Source organism: Lampetra fluviatilis, chromosome 50 (genome assembly GCF_964198595.1).
Source record: "Lampetra fluviatilis chromosome 50, kcLamFluv1.1, whole genome shotgun sequence".
Taxonomy (NCBI): Eukaryota; Metazoa; Chordata; class Hyperoartia; order Petromyzontiformes; family Petromyzontidae; genus Lampetra; species Lampetra fluviatilis.
This window is the reverse complement of record NC_136324.1, coordinates 3,081,154-3,099,765: the sequence shown is the minus strand read 5'-3', so window position 1 is coordinate 3,099,765 and position 18,612 is coordinate 3,081,154. Positions and strand designations below refer to the sequence as shown.

At 52.9% G+C, this 18,612-nt stretch overlaps 1 protein-coding gene across 2 annotated transcripts in view; it reads left to right on the top strand.

Moving 5' to 3' along the window:
* Positions 1 to 18,612, top strand: part of HDAC8 (histone deacetylase 8) — a 187,816-nt gene that overhangs the window by 33,847 nt on the left and 135,357 nt on the right. For both annotated transcript variants that reach the window (XM_078878243.1, XM_078878244.1), the window contains exon 5: positions 257 to 369. In XM_078878243.1, the coding sequence (XP_078734369.1) occupies positions 257 to 369 (113 nt within the window). The remainder of the gene's footprint in view (positions 1 to 256; positions 370 to 18,612) is intronic.

Sequence of the window (18,612 nt, the reverse complement as noted above, 5' to 3'; positions counted from 1 at the left end):
TTCGTAACTGCAAGGGTCCATACTCTTTGTTTTTTTCGGTAAAGTCACGTAGGTAAAAAATAAAATAAAAATAAATTAAATCACGACGTTTCGGAGGAAACACAAGCTTCCGTCTTCAGTAATTTTGCTGTGACGGTGCCACCTGAAGACGGAAGCTTGTGTTGCCTCCGAAACGTCGTGATTTAATTTATTTTCTTTCTTACCTACGTGAGAGTACAAACGTGACCTCTCGTTTCCTTTCTGTCGCCCCGCACAGGGACGAGGCGTCCGGGTTCTGCTACGTGAACGACATCGTCCTGGGCATTCTCAAGCTGAGGGAGAAGTTCGAGAGGGTGCTGTACATCGATCTGGATCTTCACCATGGAGACGGTACCTCATTATATTGATATTTTTGTTTCACGAGTGTACGTGTGTTGAACTTCTTTTGCGCCGTACGTAGCCAAACATGCTAATCGCAGATGCGGGGGAAGGACGGCAAGCGAAATATAACGAAAAGCAGTTCTAAAGAAATTCGTTTTCAATCTAGATTTAAAAGTGCATAGCTCCGGTGGCTTCCTAATATCGGAAGGAAGAGCGTTCCAGACGGCCGCAGAAGCGCATCTAAAAGCGCACGATGCGGCGACCGTCTTTGTTCAATGGCTACTGCGAGGATGACCGGAGTTTGCGTGATGATGGTTTATGCTCCTTTGGTTCAGAGGTGAGTGTGCCAAGCCACGACCGCTGAGATCCTGCGTCTCAATCCCAAGTATCAGCAGCCTGTGGTTAAACTGGGTTCTCAAGTGCAGTGAGTTCGTCTCAGCCTGGTCACCAATGACTGCACGGAAGCAATCCATCCACACTGAAATTGACTCTTTAATTTTACTGGATTACAACTCTGAGAATAAAACAAAACACATTGGTTTGATTGTCACGTGACAAACATTCCCCCCCCCCCGTCTATGGTAGCGTGGGTAGGAAAGTGCTGCCCTCGACTGTGTGGACCAGAGGGCACTTAATTGGATCTCAGAGGTAGTTCTGTGATGTCCACTTCGGTGAGAAAGAAGACAGCTCTGTTGATTCCCGGTGTTTGGAAATCGCGTCCCTCTGCTCGTTCGCATTGCTGGTTCTCCCTCCGTCTGTTAAGCCGAGGCAGGAAGCTCAGCGAGGCACACGAGTTCTAATCCTGGCTGGGGATTGAAACAACCCATCATCAAGTCAAGAGTGGCTGTCCTATGGATATGCCTCCCGTAAGGAATGTGGAATTTCCAACACCGGTTCAGGGCCGTTAACGTCGGGTGAGCCACCCTCTCAGCGCTCGCTTGAGCAGAAATCACTTGACTCTCACGGCTTTTAAAAGTCCACATTCGGCAAAGCTCCTCTGCTCAGCCGTTGACCGGTGACATCCTCATAACGACACTGCCTCGTACCCCCCCCCCCACACATCCCTTTTCCTTCCTCCAATTAGCATCCAAATTGTCACCCTTGCCGCTCTCTTCCCCCCCCCCCCTTCTGGCCGTGTAAACTGGAGATTGCGCAGACCTCCCCCCAATTCGTCGTCATTGTCGTCATCATTGTCGTCGTCATCATTGTCGTCGTCATCATTGTCGTCGTCGTCATTGTTGTCGTCGTCATTGTCGTCGTCATTGTCTACGTCATCATTGTCGTCGTCATCATTGTCGTCATCATTGTCGTCATCATTGTCGTCGTCGTTATCGTGGTTATCGTCATTCAGTCCACCGTCTGCGTGCGTTGGCGATGGCTTGAGAACGGGCTTACGTGCAGTGTGGCCCGTGCACCGCTCGGTCGGCCCAGCTCTCTCGTGTGCTTTTGTTTTGATTTGTCTCCGATTGTTTATTTTATCTGAATGTTCCGTGGGTATTTATAAGCTTTGCCGCGTACAGTTGTATGATATGCTTGCCGGTATTTAGGCCCTGTGTAGATATATACACATGACGACGTATAGCCTTCATCCTGCTCGTGCAGCTGCGATACTTGCGCCGTAGAGCGACAAACCAAAAAAAACACCTGGGTTCAATCCCCGACTCGGTTTGTGTGTTGTCTCCCCGTTCTTTGGATGGGTTTCCTCCGGGTTCTCAGATTTCCTCCAATAGCCTAAAAAAAAACACATGACACTGTCACTGGACTTCCTAAACATCGCAGTGTAGCCAGGACCATTCTGACGGGGCGTCTTGGGTCGCGGTTATTTTGTTGTTCCGCTCGTTTAACCCAGGAAGGCTTCGCCGAGGCTCAGGACTTCCGTTCAGGAGGGTCCTGCCAAGTTCTCGTAGTAGTCGGAGGGCGATGTTATTTCATATTTTATTCCGAGTGAGTGATGTGCAGGTAAACATTTACAGCAGCGTAAATGAATGCTACTCACGGATAGATACTCACAATAACACTTGCTATCTTTCAAATGTGCCGTCGTGCGGCAAGACAAAGAGAAAACTCCTTGTCGCGATGGAACTCCTTCGCATGACTCGGTTGATGCCGGCTAGTCCCGGTTAACGCTAACCTACTGGAGAAACGCCGGCTGCAGCCGAACTTACTGGTTCAGTTTTAACTGATCATGGGAACGAAAGATTCGTCCCCAGAGGCCAGTTGCATAAATAACATTAAGTGACAATTTCCCGAATGGCGTTGTTTGAAAGCAGGATAAATTAGGGTTGGGGCGTGAGTGGTGGGAAACTATTCAATATTTATTATAAAAAAAAACATCTGTAACCACAGAGCTTAAATGTGCCAAATTCATAATGACAAAAAATAACTAGGCCAGCATTGTGTGTCTGTGGGTCGCTGGTGCCCAGGCTGAGGACCATCAGCTCCCCGCGACATTTGAGAACCCAGTATATATGTGTAACGAGTGCGGTTCGTACGTCAATGCTGTATCTCTATTTAATTCGCTATTGACGAGCTTGACCTGGACAAAACTAACTCCTGGGTCCTCACGCCGATTGTTTTGATGGTGCAACCTGCCGACGTGGCAACCCCTGACTGGACGCTCGTGATGAAGAGCTTCTTAGCCCATCGGATTCCTCCTCCGGTACGAATACAGAGGATTCTGATTCAGATCATCGCAATGAGTCTGCAACACTGCGTGCGCGTACATGCGTACGTGCGTGTATGTACTTGTGTATACGCATGCATAAGTACGTGCGCGTTTACGTGCGTGTTTGCGCGTGCGTGTATGTGTGCATGCGTGCATGTATATGGTGGGGAGCGGTAGTGTTAGTGCGCTGCGCTATGAACCCTGCGACACGAGTTCGATTCTTGCTCACGGCCAACACCAGTGACGATTATCTGAACCGGTCCTGGGCCTCCCCTAGGTCGACTCAGCCTCAAATGAGTACATGGTGCAGTGTGTAAACATCGCCACTGGGGAGACAAAGGCGGTCGGGCGTGGTGCTGGCCACCCACCCCATCGTGTGCCGTTCTGGCCTTCATAGGTGCTCGCTAACAGCACATGCCCCTACAGTCTGTTACGGCTATACGGGGGATCTTTTATGTATACGTGCGTGTTTGTGTGTGCGCACGTGCGTGTATGCGTGCGTGATTGTGCGTGTGCGAATGTGCGCGCGGACATTGTGCACACGATTATTCATTCATTCACGTGTTCCCTGCGGCGGTGGCTTCTCTCTCGAGCGCGTAGGGCGGGATCTAGGGAAGGGGTGGGGGGAGGTTGGTGGGGGGTGGTTGGTGGGGGGAGGTTGGTGGGGGGAGGTTGGTGGGGGGAGGTTGGTGGGGGGAGGTTGGTGGGGGGTGGTTGGTGGGGGGAGGTTGGTGCAGGGAGGTTGGTGCAGGGAGGTTTGTGGGGGGAGTTTGGTGGGGGGTGGTTGGTGGGGGGAGGTTGGTTGGGGGAGGTTGGTGGGGGGAGGTTGGTTGGGGGAGGTTGGTGGGTGGAGGTTGGTTGGGGGAGGTTGGTTGGGGGAGGTTGGTGGGGGGAGGTTGGTGGGGGGAGGTTGGTGGGGGGAGGTTGGTGGGGGGAGGTTGGTGGGGGGAGGTTGGTTGGGGGAGTTTGGTGGGGGGCGGTTGGTGAGGGGGAGGTTGGTGGGGGAAGGTTGGTGGGGGGGTGGTCGGTGGGGGGGTGGTCGGTGGGGGCAGGTTGGTGGGGGGAGGTTGGTGGGGGGGTGGTTGGTGGGGGGTGGTTGGTGGGAGGAGGTTGGTGGGGGGGGGCTGGTGGGGGGAGTTTGGTGGGGGTGGTTGATGGGGGGGGGGCTGGTGGGGGGTGGTTGGTGGGTGGGGGGAGGTTGGTTGGGGGAGTTTGGTGGGGGGTGGTTGGTGGCTGTTCACGCCGCGTTTGATGTCGAGCGACGATTAATAACCCGGCAGGGCAGCAATGCGATATCGCAGCGCCGCTCTGTAAACAACAACGGGGCGATCCTCGGCCCGGAAACGCACCGCGATCGCTCTCCAGCACCTCGCTCGTATTGCTCGACGCAATAATTTGCGTAACTTGCTACGATCAGGATGGGCTGCTTTGGTTGTTTAGACAACAGACGTGGGTGGGGAGGGATCGGCTGGTCCTGTCCCTCTCCGCAAGGATTCGGAATCCCACAAACCCCGGCTGCCCCAACCGCCCCTTGGTTTCTTCCAGGATTATCGTCTTTCACATCGTGGCTCTCCTGGGAAATCTCTAAATGTTACCGAGGCATTTCATATATATACACACAGAAAGTCCCGTGTTGTTGTTCATTTGCATGACAATTGACCCAATCGGGACGATGCATTTATAACAGAGATAACCACACAGAGTCCTAAGACCTAGTCCTAAGACTCCAGGTGCCCCCTGCTACGTTGGGATGTCCGGCCACAACGCCAATGACATCGAATGTGTTTTTTTTCCCCCCCGCTATGGGAGGAAACCGTAGATCACGGAGGAAACCACACGCGGAGCAGAGGGGGAGAACGCACAAAAGTCCGCGCAGAAAAAGGCACCCGTTTAAAAAAAAAGAATGTAAACCCAGGGCCCTTCTTGCCGCGAGTGTTGTTAACCGCTGGGCTGCCACCCTGCCACACCGTTGTGCCCACAATGCACTTCCTTCCCACTTCTGGTCTTGTGAGATTATCATTTTTTCTTCTTCTGCCCAGGATAAGTCTCCCCCGGTTTCTTTTTGTTTTGCACGCCGCGGCGGCGGTGGCAACCGGAGCTCAGGCTGGCGAGCAAACTGCCCGTCACGCCTAAGACTCCTTCCCGACTCTCACTTCTCAACCCGCGGAATTCGCTCGCTTGCGGAAGCCCCTCCCGGCACGAGCGGCGCATTCTCGTGATGCAGTCACCAGCTGGAGTTCTCTTTCTCTCCACTTCTCCCCTCCCCCTCTCCGCCGTCAAATCTCGCGGGTCGACAGTTTTTTCGACTTGATCTCCTGGCGTGGAGGTTGAAAAGAATGGGACGCTGCCGGACCTCCGTGCAATAGGACCGCGTCACTCACCGGATTCCTCCAATATCTATACATATTCTGATTCCGACGGGACACTTTTATTCAGTCCCCTCCACCACCTACTACCCAGCGTGTACATCGCGGTGGGGCCAAGGGTGGGTACTCGCGTCATTGCCAGGACGTCTGCCCAACGCGGAAGAGTTGGCCAAATGAATAGCCTCTGACACACAGGACAAGACAACCAGATCTGTCTGGGCCCTTAGACAATAGACAATAGACAGGTCTGTCTGGGTCTTCAGACAGACAATAGACAGGTTTGTATGGGTCTTCAGACAATAGACAAGACAACCAGATCTGTCTGGGTCTTCAGACAATAGATAAGACAACCAGGTCTGTCTGGGTCTTCAAACAATAGACAAGACAACTAGGTCTGTCTGAGTCTTTAGACAATAGACAAGACAACCAGGTCTGTCTAGGTCTTTAGACAATAGACAAGACATGCAGGTCTGTCTGGGTCTTTAAACAATGGTCTCTCATCTTCAAGTACATTTAAATGCGGATGCAGTCTTGTGCGGTCACGTTAACAGCTTCATGCGCTGCCCCACTGCCCCCAATGCATCCCTGCAACCTCCGCGGGGGCTCTTTGACCATGTGGTCCACCTCTTTGGCCCGAGCGAGTTTTAATGCAATGCGATTAACACCTTCCCGGGTGAGTGTGCTTCGGTGCGTGCGCGCGCGTGAGCGTTTGCGCGACTATTCGCGTGCGAGTGTTGCCGATTGGGGTCGTTTAGACGTTTTGCGCGCCGCACTTCGAACCCGAGATTGATTCCCGCTCACGGCCCGACATCAGTGACGGATATCGTGGGCCCTCCCCTAGGTCAACTCAGCCTTAAATGAGCACCTTGCTGTGGTGTGTGAACATCGGCGTTGGGGGGGCGAGACGATGGCTGCCGGCCTGTGGTTCTTGACACATCACCCTTTCGTGCACAGTGCCGGCCTTCATAGGCGCTCGCGAACAATACTCCTCCCCAAAAAGTCTGCATGGTTATACAGGGGGCCTCTGCCTCCGGCGTGTGTGAGCGTTGTGTAAAGCGCACGCGTGCTGTGCGTGTCCGTGTGTTTGCGGTGTTTTTGTATGGAGGGGCGGGATTACGAATGGGTGTGAATTTGTTCTGTCGCGATGAACGAGATGGCCCTTTGCAGGGTTTAAAGACCTTAACTGATACCAATGCAACCGCCATTCGCCACTAAGTGACGGTGAAGTCACCGTGGCGCCTGTGCCAGGCTATGTGCACTTGGAGGCCACGTGAAGTGTCGAAGGCTCACTGACAGGAGGCCTCGGGACAGACCCAGGGTGCCATGTGTTGGCTGACTGAGATGACTAGTAGATGCACCAGCTGTACCCCCGACTGTGCCAACTCGACCTGAATGTTCACGTATTCACATACACTGTGGTGGAGGGGAGGGGTGGAGAAGTTGTTGGCACACTGCGCTATCAGCCCAGTGACCTGAGTTCGATTCCCAGCCACGGTTAAAATCAGTGGCGAGCGATATGTCTTTGATTTCTCCCATAAATTCGCTTAAAGGTATATAAGAGACAAATGTGCAGCCCTGCAATTGCATACTCACGGCACTGCTAGAGGGAGCTCGTGAAATCCCCTAACAGGTGTATTTGGCCTACTCTTCTACGCTGGTTGGACGTCTTGGAAGGGGTGGAGGTACCCACACTGTAATTATTGTTTAGATGATTTTGCTGCGATAAATTTCCACGCGATAAGCCACTTTGTTGAGCTTTCATTTGTTGCCAGGTCACTTCTAAAAAATAAGTTAATAGCTCAGTGGGCCTTACCTGGTAAGATAAAGAAAAGTTTAGTTGTATTTGTATATTTTTAAGTGGTTTGTTGACATTTCCTGTACTTTGCACTGCTATCGTGTTTTCGTATCGTTTGTTGTTGTAACGCGCCCCTGCCGGACATCTGTGAAGAGCTTCATAGCTCATCGGATTCCTCCAGGATAAATACAATTAGGTATTCTGATTCTTTAATAGGTAAAGGTACATTCAGTATATGAAAAAATAAGAAGGGGTCTTACACCTTTCTGGAAATAAAATAGGAGGTGTTAAGACGTTCAAACAGCAAATCGAAAACTTTTGCAAGGAATCAAGTCTGCAATAACCACACAGAGTACCTGTTGTGAACATGCAAACAAAAACATTCTCCGATATAATGCATTCAGTATATATAGCCGTCTTGTGTTCCTTGATAAACTCGACAACTTCAAGGCTTATTTGTATATTCATTTGCATCGTATTTATTTGTATAATATCATAACATTTGTACAATATTTACGTGACAACATCAAGATACCGATTCCTTCTTCTTTGCAACCTGAAAACTTGACAAATATAAATTCATATAAATGTTTTAAATGAACCTCAACTCGTAAGTTTTTCATTCACGCGTGGTTGGGACCTCAAACAAAGACTGTCATGGGCAGGGGGGGGGCGTACGTGATGAATTCAGCCGAATGAACGCTCGCCACAACTATGCGGCGATAGGGCAACGATACCAAACATTGACAAACGTTCCAGAGGCCTCATTCACTTCCATGATGTCACGTGTGCATGACGTCACAAATGTTTCACGTAGTCCATGAGCCCAGTAGGCGGTGGTGGCGGTGGTGGCGGTGGTGGCGGTGGTGGCGGTGGTGGCGGTGGTGGCGGTGGTGGCGGCGGCGGTGGCGGCAGTGATGGCGGTGGCGGTGGTGGTGGTGGTGATTGCGGTGGCGGTGGCAGTGGCGGCGGTGGTGATGGTGGTGGTGGAGATGGTGGTGGCGGCGGTGGTGGCGGTGGTGGCGGCGGTGGTGGTGGTGGTGGCGGTGGTGGTGGCGGTGGATGGTGCTGGTAGTGGTAGTGGTGGCGGCGGTGGTGGTGGTGGCGGCAGTGGTGGTGGTAGCAGTAGTGGTGGCCGCGGCGGCGGCGGTGGTGGTGGTGGTTGTGGTAATGGTGGTGGCGGCTGTGGTAGTGGTGGTGACAGCGGTGGTGGTGGTTGTGGTAGTGGTGGTGGCGGCCGCGGTGGCGGTGGTGACGGCGGTGGTGGTGGCAGAGGCTTAGTGCCACTTCAGTCGCGCATTCCTTCCTTTGTTTGCCGAGACCACGGCACCTTTGTGTCAAAGATTCAGGCCGCAGCCAGAGCGGTGCCTCCTGGCTCAGCCACTACCCCCCGCCCTCTGCCCCGTCGTCAGCAGGTCAGGATTCCTAACCACAACAACAATTATAGAAAATACAGTTCGAAGCTGGCTATAAGCACACCTTAGCTATATATACACATATCCGTATTGTGTGTGTGTGGATTCTGTCACGGTGGTGTCAAAAGCACACTGGGTTTGTAGTCCAGAGGTCACTGGTTTCGTTCAATCTTCTAACAGTTGAAACAATTGAGCAAGTTTCTGAAATCCACACCCCTCCCCCCACCTCCCACCACCGCCTCCAGCTACCCGGCAGTCGAGATGAGTCCCCCACAGGTCACGTGTGTGTGTGTGGGAGGGGAGTGCGTGCGGGGAGCGGTGGCATTGTGGTCAGCGCCGCTGCGCTACGAACCCGGCGACCCGAGTTCGATTCACGCTCACGGTCGACACCAGTGACGATTGTTTCAAAAGTTGCTTGGCCTCCCCCTAGGTCAACTCGGGCTCAATTGAGTACCTGGAGTGGTGTGGAAGCATCGCTACTGGAGAGACAAAGACGGCCAGGCGTGGTGCTGGCCACCCACTCCGTCGTGTACCGTTCCGGACTTCATAGGTTGTCGCGCACAGCTTTGTGTTGGGTGAAAGTGTGGGTACCCCCACCTCTTCCGAGATCTGTGACCAGCGTGGAAGAGTAGGCCGATTCAGCCTCGAGAGAGGGCCTCCAGATCCCCCTCTGTTGGAGGCACTTACCCGGCAGCAGTGGCGCGGGCGAGCTGTTGCAGTCCTGCGCCTTTGCACCGACCGGTGTCATACCCAGGGTGACCCAAAAGCCAGGACACGTCACGCGGATTTTATCGTCACAAATCACGTCGAGTTACGGGATTTTTATTATTTTAAACGATTGTTCAAACTGACTTTATGAATGTGAGACTTTTAGGATTACAAAGTGTAATCTTTGACCATTCGTAAAATTGTCGTTTTTCAATTCATTCCGGGTTCTTCGTCGAGTTTTGTAAGCGACGGATTTGCGTTGACCCCCACAGGATTTAGAAAAAATATATATACTTTTAGAATTATAATAGATAAAATAATAACTCGACGAATAGACGTTTTTACATCAGCATTCTCTAATAAATGAAATGACACGATACGTCCTGATTTCTGGGCCACCCTGTATACACATTGGCTGCTGTTGTTGTTGTTGTTGACTCAGCTCGTGTTATTGACGGGTAGCTTTACTCGCGAACAAAGTGCGCCGTGCGTCCTTAACGGTGGAGACGAGAGCCATGAAAGGACAGCCCCGGTGGGCGAGCGGCAGTCTCCGCAGCGCGCTCAGACACAGCACGTGACGGAGCAACAGTGGGGGCCGTGCTGTCACCGCCCATGACCGGGCTTGGCAGCGGACAGGCTAACCATCGTTGCGGCGATTTAAAAAAAAAATCGTATTCATTTATAATCACCCGCATCCTCCGTTTGGCACGGTTTGGCTACGTACGGTGCGAAAAAGTTCAACGTACATACATGCATCTGAGAAGAAGTTTTGTATTTTCTACTTGCACGCCTCTCTGTTCTGCACGGATTTCCTCCAGGTTTTGTGGTTTCCTCTCATACCTAAAATATATTTTTTTTTAAACCCACATCCAATGTTAATGCTTTTGGCCAAAACATCACCATTGGTGCAAAATAATAACCTGCAAATTATCGGGTTGTGATTGCACACGGAGCATAATCCACCCCCTTACTGAGAAGCATTGGCAGGAGCCACAGAAAATTATTTGTGTTTATTTAACAAGAGCCTGGTATGAAGCATGAGCGATGGGAAGGGGAGAGGCGGGGGGAGCCGGGGGGGGGGTACAGATCTTCCTCGGATCACAAGTCCAAGGCCAGGTACCCACGTGGGAAGGGTCGTTGGCTGGGCTCACTGCCCTGCTTCTCACGTAAGGGGCAACGTGGTATTTTTTGAACACAGAAAAGAGTTTTTGCAAAAATAATTTAAAAAATTTTACCCTTTCTGGCAATAAAACAGGTGTTAAGATGTTCAAACACCAACTAAGAGACCTTTTGCAAGGAATTAAGTCTGCATTAACCACACGTACTTGTGGTGAACATGCAAAACAAACATGCTCTGATAATAGATGGCATTGTACTTGAACCTGATTGGCCTACACCAGAGACCATTGAACACCAAAAGGCGACCAGTACAAGGACACTACCACTATCAGAGCATTGAGAGCTCGGGGTAAGCAGCTGCAAAATTTGACCTTTTTGCCAGTATCAAAGTATGTGTGCATTCTTTGATACTGGCGAAAAGGTCCTTTTTTTTTACAGAAAATAATTTAAAATAACAACAATGTCAGTTTGTATTCGCTTACTATCTCTCTCCAAGCTCTGCGGTCCTCTGTGCGTTAAGGTGTTCCCGGCCAATGAATGGGTGCTTACACGTGGGAGGAAACCGGAGCGCCTGGGAGAGAAGCTTTGAGACTCACCGAGGCTCTCCTGGATAAACAAGCGTCAGGTGGCAGGTGAAGGTGGTATGTGCGCGCGCGTCAGCAAGTGTAAACGCGCGCGCACCTGTGTAAGTGGATGTGTGCGTACGTGCGTTTACGACTCAAGGAGACGACCCGACCGTGGCGCGTGTGCGCTGGGCACGCCCGGCCACCGCACGCGAGGTTTCTGCTCCGAATCTTTGAGTCTTGGGCTCCGGATTTCGCTTCAAAGTGGCGAGCGCACGTGTGACGAAACGAGCACCCGAGCCGCCAGGGATGTTGGTGGGGGGGGTGTCTCAAATCCACCAAGCGGTGGGCCCTCTTTGACCACAGCAGCAGCAGCAGCGATGGAAATCTGCGGAAGTGACTTTCTTTCGCAAAACAAAATACGGCGGTGTAATGGTTATCGCTTGTAATCCAGAGGTCGCCAGTTCGATTCCATACTCCGGCAACGGCAGTGAAAATATCACCGCAAGTTTCTTGTTGAATCACCGCCGTCCCCTCCCCCCGCCTCTACCCACCCAGCAGCAGTAATCCAATGGGTACATGACAGCCGATCATCGCAGGTTGCGCGTGGTAGGGTAAAGTGTGGGTACTCGCATCTCTTCCAAGACATCTGGCCGGCCGTGAAAGAGTAAAGCCGTAGAAATCCTGCAGCCGGGATTCTCCATGTAGTGGGGGGGGGGGGGCGGTGGGGGGGGCGGTGGGGGGGGGCCGCTTCCGCCCGCAGTGGCGTGAGCAAAGCAATTGCAGGGCCGCGCCTTTATTTTTATTTTAACAGTTTGAAACATTTCGTGGGAGGGATTTATTATTTTTGTTGCAGCGCTCGGAATGCAAGACGGGAGAAAAAATGTCGATGACAACACTCAGCCTCGTTTTCGGGCCACACCTATGCAAAAAGGGTGGACATTCAAGTGCAGCAGGCGCGCACTATCGTAACGCGCGCAGGCGCCACACTGGAACGGTTGACACACGATTCTGCTGAACCTTTCTTGGGGACAACTTTGCGGTCGCGCCGGGCATTGGCGGGGTGGGGGGGTGGGCAGTTAAGCGAGGAGGCAAGAAAAAGGGGAAGCCAAGAGGAGGGGGGGAGCATGCGCAGTGAGCCGGGCGAAGCCAGCTGCCGGAGCAGAGACACTCTTTGGTAATGTCAAAACAACAGTAAGAAAAAAAGAGCAAAGAAAGTCGCCCTTGCCTCGCAAGGATTGTTTACGTGGCCCGGCCCTGCAGTATCGTACAGACGCAAAAACCGCCTTCCGTGTCTCCACTCTACAAATAGATACGGTGTTCATTGGCCCAACAGCAGCCTATTGGCTTTCCGCACTCAACATTACCAAGCAGCGTTTGTCGAAGCAAGCAAAACTCTGCACCGGTTTCAACTGTCTAGGTCTCATAGGCGGTGGCGGCTTTGCTAAGCAAATGCTGCCTGGATTCACCGGACGCTGTTGACAAGAGCGCTCCGTGTAAAATCATGGGGCCCCCATTCAACAGTAAAGTAGGAAATAAGCAATACCGTGCGTAAACTCGTTTGCTCGCTGTCGGGCATTGTGGGTAAGAGTATATGCAAGCAGAATTCTCTTCTGCGTCACCACACACACGAATACAAACGTGTTTTGGTCCAAAGGTCGAAACCGGTCCAGAGTCTGCTTGCTTCAACAGATTGCTGCCTGCTAATGTTGGTCTGCAAAGCCAATAGGCCGATGGTCCAACAGATGTTGTTTCCATTGATTCGTACGTGCAGGTGTGGCACGGAGTTCCGCTTATGTACACGTGAACTTCTTTCGCACCGTACGTAGCCAATCGTGCTAATCGGAGGTGCGGGGGAAAGGCAACAAACTAAACACAATCAGCAGTTCTAAAGAAATGAGTTTTCAATCGAGATTTAAAGTGTATACAGCTCGAGTGGCTTCCTGTGCTTGTACCCAGAGTGCACCACAACACGTGCCTCTTGGCTTTGCGTCCCGAATGGCAGCCTGGTCCATCGCGTCGCCCGCGCACCGTCGGTATTGGCCACAATTACGGTGCTGCTGGGCCGGCCGTGGCGCATTGTTCGCGACGTTCGTTGCATAAGAAGCTCAACAAGCCGAGCACGCACACACACACTCGCACAAAAGACAAGGACAAAGATCCCCCATATAGCCTTAGACTGTACGAGCAAGTGCTGTTAGCGAGCACCTATGAAGGCCGGAACGGTAAACGAGTAAGGTGGGTGGCCAGCACCACGCCCGACCGCCTTTGTCTCCCCAGTGGCGATGCTTACACACCGCATCAGGTACTCATTTGAGGCTGAGTCGACCTAGGGGAGGCCCGGGACCGGTTCAGATAATCGTCACTGGTGTTGGCCGTGAGCGGGAATGGAACCCGGGTCGCCGGGTTCGTAGCGCAGCGCACTAACCGCTACACCACCGCTCCCCACTCGCACACACACGCGTGCACACACACACGCGTGGCGCCAATGGAAATGTAAATATGATGCAGCGCCGTGTGTGTGAAAGACACACGCACGCAGCAGGAGCCCACTTCGCAAGGTGTCCGTAATCACCCGGGAAATATTGTGTTTCTCGCAATAAATGCGGCGGGGTTTAATTTTTATTCTTTAAATACCTCGTTTATTTCTTTCCCTCCCGGAACCTGCCCCCCCCGGTGCCATTGCCATTTGTTCTTCGTTGTCATCATCGTCGTCAACATCGTCATCGGGCATTGTCTGTCCACCGCTCGGATGAAGGCCCCGCTCCTCTTATCCGCACGATGGCGATTGTGATGAGATGGACCGAGCGCTACCCGGAGATCGCTTACGGGTGACTCTTAGCCGCGGATAATAGGATCAAATTATCCGATAATAGGATCAAATTATCCGATAATAGGACTAAATTATCCGATAATTGGACTAAATTATCCGATAATTGGACTAAAACACATTCCTGCGGAGGGAGCTGGTAGGAACGTTGGGTTGCTCGGTCAATGGCCAGGGTCAACGGCGGAGTGGTGTATTCCGCAAATATGGCCGACTGTGAGGGCGGGCACAAGCCGGCGTGAGTAGGTTAAACATTGAGTTTTATAAGGGCACCACGGGGTGACCAGCCCCCACCCCCACCCAGCCCCACCCCCCACCCAGCCCCACCCTCCCCTCCCCACCCAGCCCCTCCCTCCCCACCCAGCCCCTCCCTGCACGACGGACGGACGGACACAATAATCCCCTGTGGGCTGGTGTAACCAGGAGGTTCCTACCAGTATTATCCGCCTCCTATGGGTAACTCCTATAGGAAGAATCTTATCAGCGGATAACAGAATTTTTTTTTTCATCGAGGGTTTTTTTGGGGGGGTTAGATCGCGTAAATAGAAATGTATCGTTAAACCCGCCACCACCCGGCACAGCCAATTAGTAAAGTGGTAGCGGGTTTAATTACACATTTATACTTATGCGATCTAACCCCAAAAACATACCTCTTGTAGATGATAGTGGTCGCGAGAGCCTACTACGTGTTAAACATAATTATTTTCAGCAGATCGACTCCAGGCTCCGATAATAGTACAGGCAAAGGTGCAGCCCTGCAATCGCTTTCTCATGCCACTGCTAGCGGAGGGACCCCTCCGCAAGACTAGATGGCGCTCGAGAGAGAGAGAGAGGCCCTCTTCTAGCGAGGGTGCGTTGGCCTACTCCTCCACACGTCTTGGAAGAGGCGAGAGTCTAGGATAATTCGGTGTCTCGCTGCGTTGAATCGTCGTTGTTTTTCTGTTCTTCCACGACACGAGTCGTGTTAGGCACGCGACTCGGCATTGAGATAACGCCGTTGATAGCAGGTGGCCACGTCCATGGTTATGTTAATTCACGCACGCGGGGCGCCCCGCAAAGTGACAACGAGCGCTCGGCCGACTGATAGCGCTCTTTGAGAACTGGTAGCCAAAAATAGCCTCGCCAACTGGGCATGAGGCTTAGGTAGTTTTATTTTCGTGATCGCATAACAGACAGCTTGTTCTCGGCGTTCGCGGACGTTTTGGTTAACAATGTATTTAAACTGCGTACATGTTACTTCGTTTCAGAAATAGACAAAGCGATGTCCTGCTCAATATGAGCATCGAGGCGGTGTTCATCTCCTGTTTACAATCCTGAGCCGGTGGTGGAAATTGCATCCACAGAACATCCGTTGGTGACTTCTCCGCAAGGCAGTGCCCATTTTATCGACCGCAGGGAGATGATGGGCTGAGTTAACCCCCAGCCAGGATTCGAACTCGCAACCTTCCGAGGGCTAACCGGCTCTTCACCACAAAATGGTGCCTATTTTATAGACCGCAGGGAGATGATGGGCTGAGTTAGCCCCCAGCCAGGATTCGAATTCGCAGCCTTCTGAGTGCTATCCGGATCTTCACCACAAAGCGGTGCTCATTTTATCGACCGCAGAGAGATGATGGGCTGAGTTAACCCCCAGCCAGGATTCCAACTGGCAACCGTTCCGCTCTGCCGCTGAGCCACGCGGCCGGATTAACGTACTGTGATGTTTTAACACCCTCTGCGTGCGGTGTGCACTGTACGCGTAAACGCGTGGAATTTGAATTCGATCAAAAAAAGACAACCCGTCAAAGTACGGGCACGACCAACTGGCGCTCTCGAACGACGAGGGTAAAACCACGACGGGAGCAAGTTGTGAAAAATCGCTGCCTTGCGTGTGGAATATGTAACGCTTTGCGACGCTCGTTTTTTGTCTTTGGAAGTATTTCATTAGCGAGATGGAACCTGGCAGGCAGCTGTCAGGGCAGAAGGCGTTTTGCGTGTTTGCTGATTGTCCTTTTCTTGGCCCGGTTTGAGTCTCCCGAGTAGTTTTGGGGAAACTCTTTGAACGGCGAGGCCGTTTTTCAGTCGGGCATCGCCCTGAAGAGCAAACGCAGCTTTGTACTCGCTACGGGTTTTGTTTCTTTTCGGTCGTCCGCACGCGAGTTCTCGAGCTCCCAGGCCCCTCGCCTCGTTTTGGACGGACGGACAGAGCTAAGGCATGCACAAAGCACCCTCAACCTGAGTTGGGAAGCTTGACAAAGCAATCGATGCAAATGGTTTACATGTGATGACGACAACTTTGCAATGCCCTCTCTGAGAAGTTGTTTTTGGAGATCCCGACCGGTGGTGTCATCTTCTCACAAGCAGCACCACGACGACTCCACTTCATCGCGTTCGTTCGCTCAGATTCGCTCTGTGGCCGCCAAGAAGAGCCGTGGCTTTAACGACGGGAATGGGTGACCGCAACTTGGTGGGGGGGAGGGAGGTGAGAATTTTAGCCGCTGCACACAATCTTTTCTCCGCCGCGTGGCGTGGGAGAGTGTCCCGGAGCGCTCCACTTACGCGTCGCACGTTCGGAATGGCGCGAGCGAACCAGCCCGCGAGATCGCTCGCCACCATAACTTCCCGCGTCCACGGGACGTGAGGGCGGCGAGCGATCGTGCGGCGAGCGATCGCGCGAGCCAGCCCACCTGATCTCGCTCGCGTGGTCGCTCGCCACCCTTAATGCCCCCCCCGCGCTCACGGGACGGCGCTCTCTCTCGAGAACTCCACTTGGCGGCGTGGCCGCACCGTACCAGGAATTGGGTTTTGTTGAGGTTTGAACTTTGGACCGGAGAGGCCGTGTTGGCTGCTGTCACAGCCGCTGTCGCGGTGCCAACGTTGCCTCCACGACAAAAACCCCATCGTCCCCCCCCCCCTTGCTCTTTGTGTTTCGTGCGTAGCGCTCGGTTAGAGCTGTTGCACAAAAGACAAAGATCTCCCACCCCACCCCACCACCTCGCCTGGTATACACGAGGTCGTGGGTTCGATCACGACCCTGACGCTTGCTGTATATTTGGAGTTGTCGTGTTGATTTTTCTCAGGGTCATCCGTTCTTTTCCCTACACTTTTAGAATCGGCACGCGTTTAGGGTATTTGCCTGCTATACATTTCCACGTGACAAGCCACTTCGTTGAGCTATCATCTGTGGCCAGGTCGCTCAGTGGGCCTTACCTGGTAAAATAAAAAATACATTGTTTAGTTCAGTGTAGCCGACATAGGCTGTTGGCAAGTGCTGTTAGCGATCACTTTTGAAGGCCGGCAAGCCAACCAATGGGGTCGTGTGGATCGCACCACGCCTGGCCACCTTTGTCTCCGCAGTGTTGATGTTTACACACCGCACCATTCGGGTTGCCACTTGCCCCTGCTTGACACGCACATTCCGGGAATTTCCGTCTGTGTGTCGGGTGGCAGATGCCATTGTGTTGAACCTCGTCGCAGTCAACTGCACAGTGGTTTCGATCAACTTTGGTTGACAAGCCAGTGCAACCAGGTACTCAGTCAAGGCTCAGGCTGACCCTAGGGAGGCCGAGGCCCGGTTCAAGCATCTGTCGCCGAATATTTGAACTGTGAGTGGGAGCCGAATTCTCGTCCGCTGTGCTCACTCCCCACAATGTTACACCATGACCAGGAGCAGCAGCAGCAGCAGCGACGAATATCCCCCGTTCAGCCTTGATCAGGCTCTTGGGGCAAGTGCTGTTAGCGAGTAGCACCTATGAAGGCCGGTATGGCACACGAGGGGGTGGGTTGTCAGGCACCGTGCCCGGCCGCCTTTGTCTCCCTCTTGGCGGTACTCATTTTGAAGCTGAATCGACCGAGGTCGGATGCCCAGGACCGGTTCAGACAATCGTCACTGGTGTTGGCCTTGAGCGAGAATTGAACTCGGGTCGCCAGGTTGGTTCCGCAGCGTAGCGCTCACCTCTTCACTACCGCCCCCCCACCACCAGCACTACCACACGAGCAGACTGATTGTATTTGCCGTATGGTTTGCACCTTGCCCCCCACCCCTCGCCACCCCTTGTAATAAGTTAGTTATTAGTAGTTTCTGGCTGGAGTCCCAGGGTTTTAACTTCTGAGGTTGAGGACAGGAATGTGAGGGGAGGGGGGAGGGGGTGAAGTCAGGTGGGGTTCACGAGGATGACTTTTGAGGCAGTGCCGTGGCGCGCTTCTGTTGTGAGTGTGGAACGGGAGGGGTCACGCTTTGAGAGTGGTAAATGTCAGTGTTGTAACCCCCCCCGGAACCGGCTGCTACCCCGTAACTAAATTCCAGAGTGCAGGGCTCTGTAACAACAAAGCCAGCAGGCTGGATAAGGTGACTTAATCTCAGACGATAAATGCGTACTGTAGCGCCGCGTCAATGCGGTCGGGTGACCTTCATTGTCCATTTTTCTCCGAACGTTTCAAGGGACGCGCAGCATTTGAAGTCGTAACGCAGCGGGTGACCGGCGATGAATTGTCGGCGCTTTGTTAACCGATCGCGGCGGCGGCGTCGCAAACGAGCCCCCCACCCCCCCCACCCCCAAAAAAACTAAAAACTAAAACCAGCGACGTAAATTTAGCCCCCCGCGCCGCGCTCTCTACCATCGCGCGTGCGCATTCCTGAGCGGCGTGACATTTTTTTTTTGAAGCCCTCTCCCGAATCCATATTGGGTCGCGTTTCGCTCCAAACAACCAAAAAAAAAGTTGGTCGGCAGCGAACCCCCAAACCCACCCACCCGACCACCCCCTGCCACTTGGGTGGCGACGTTGCAGATCGCCATCGTGGCCTTCCTCCTCCTC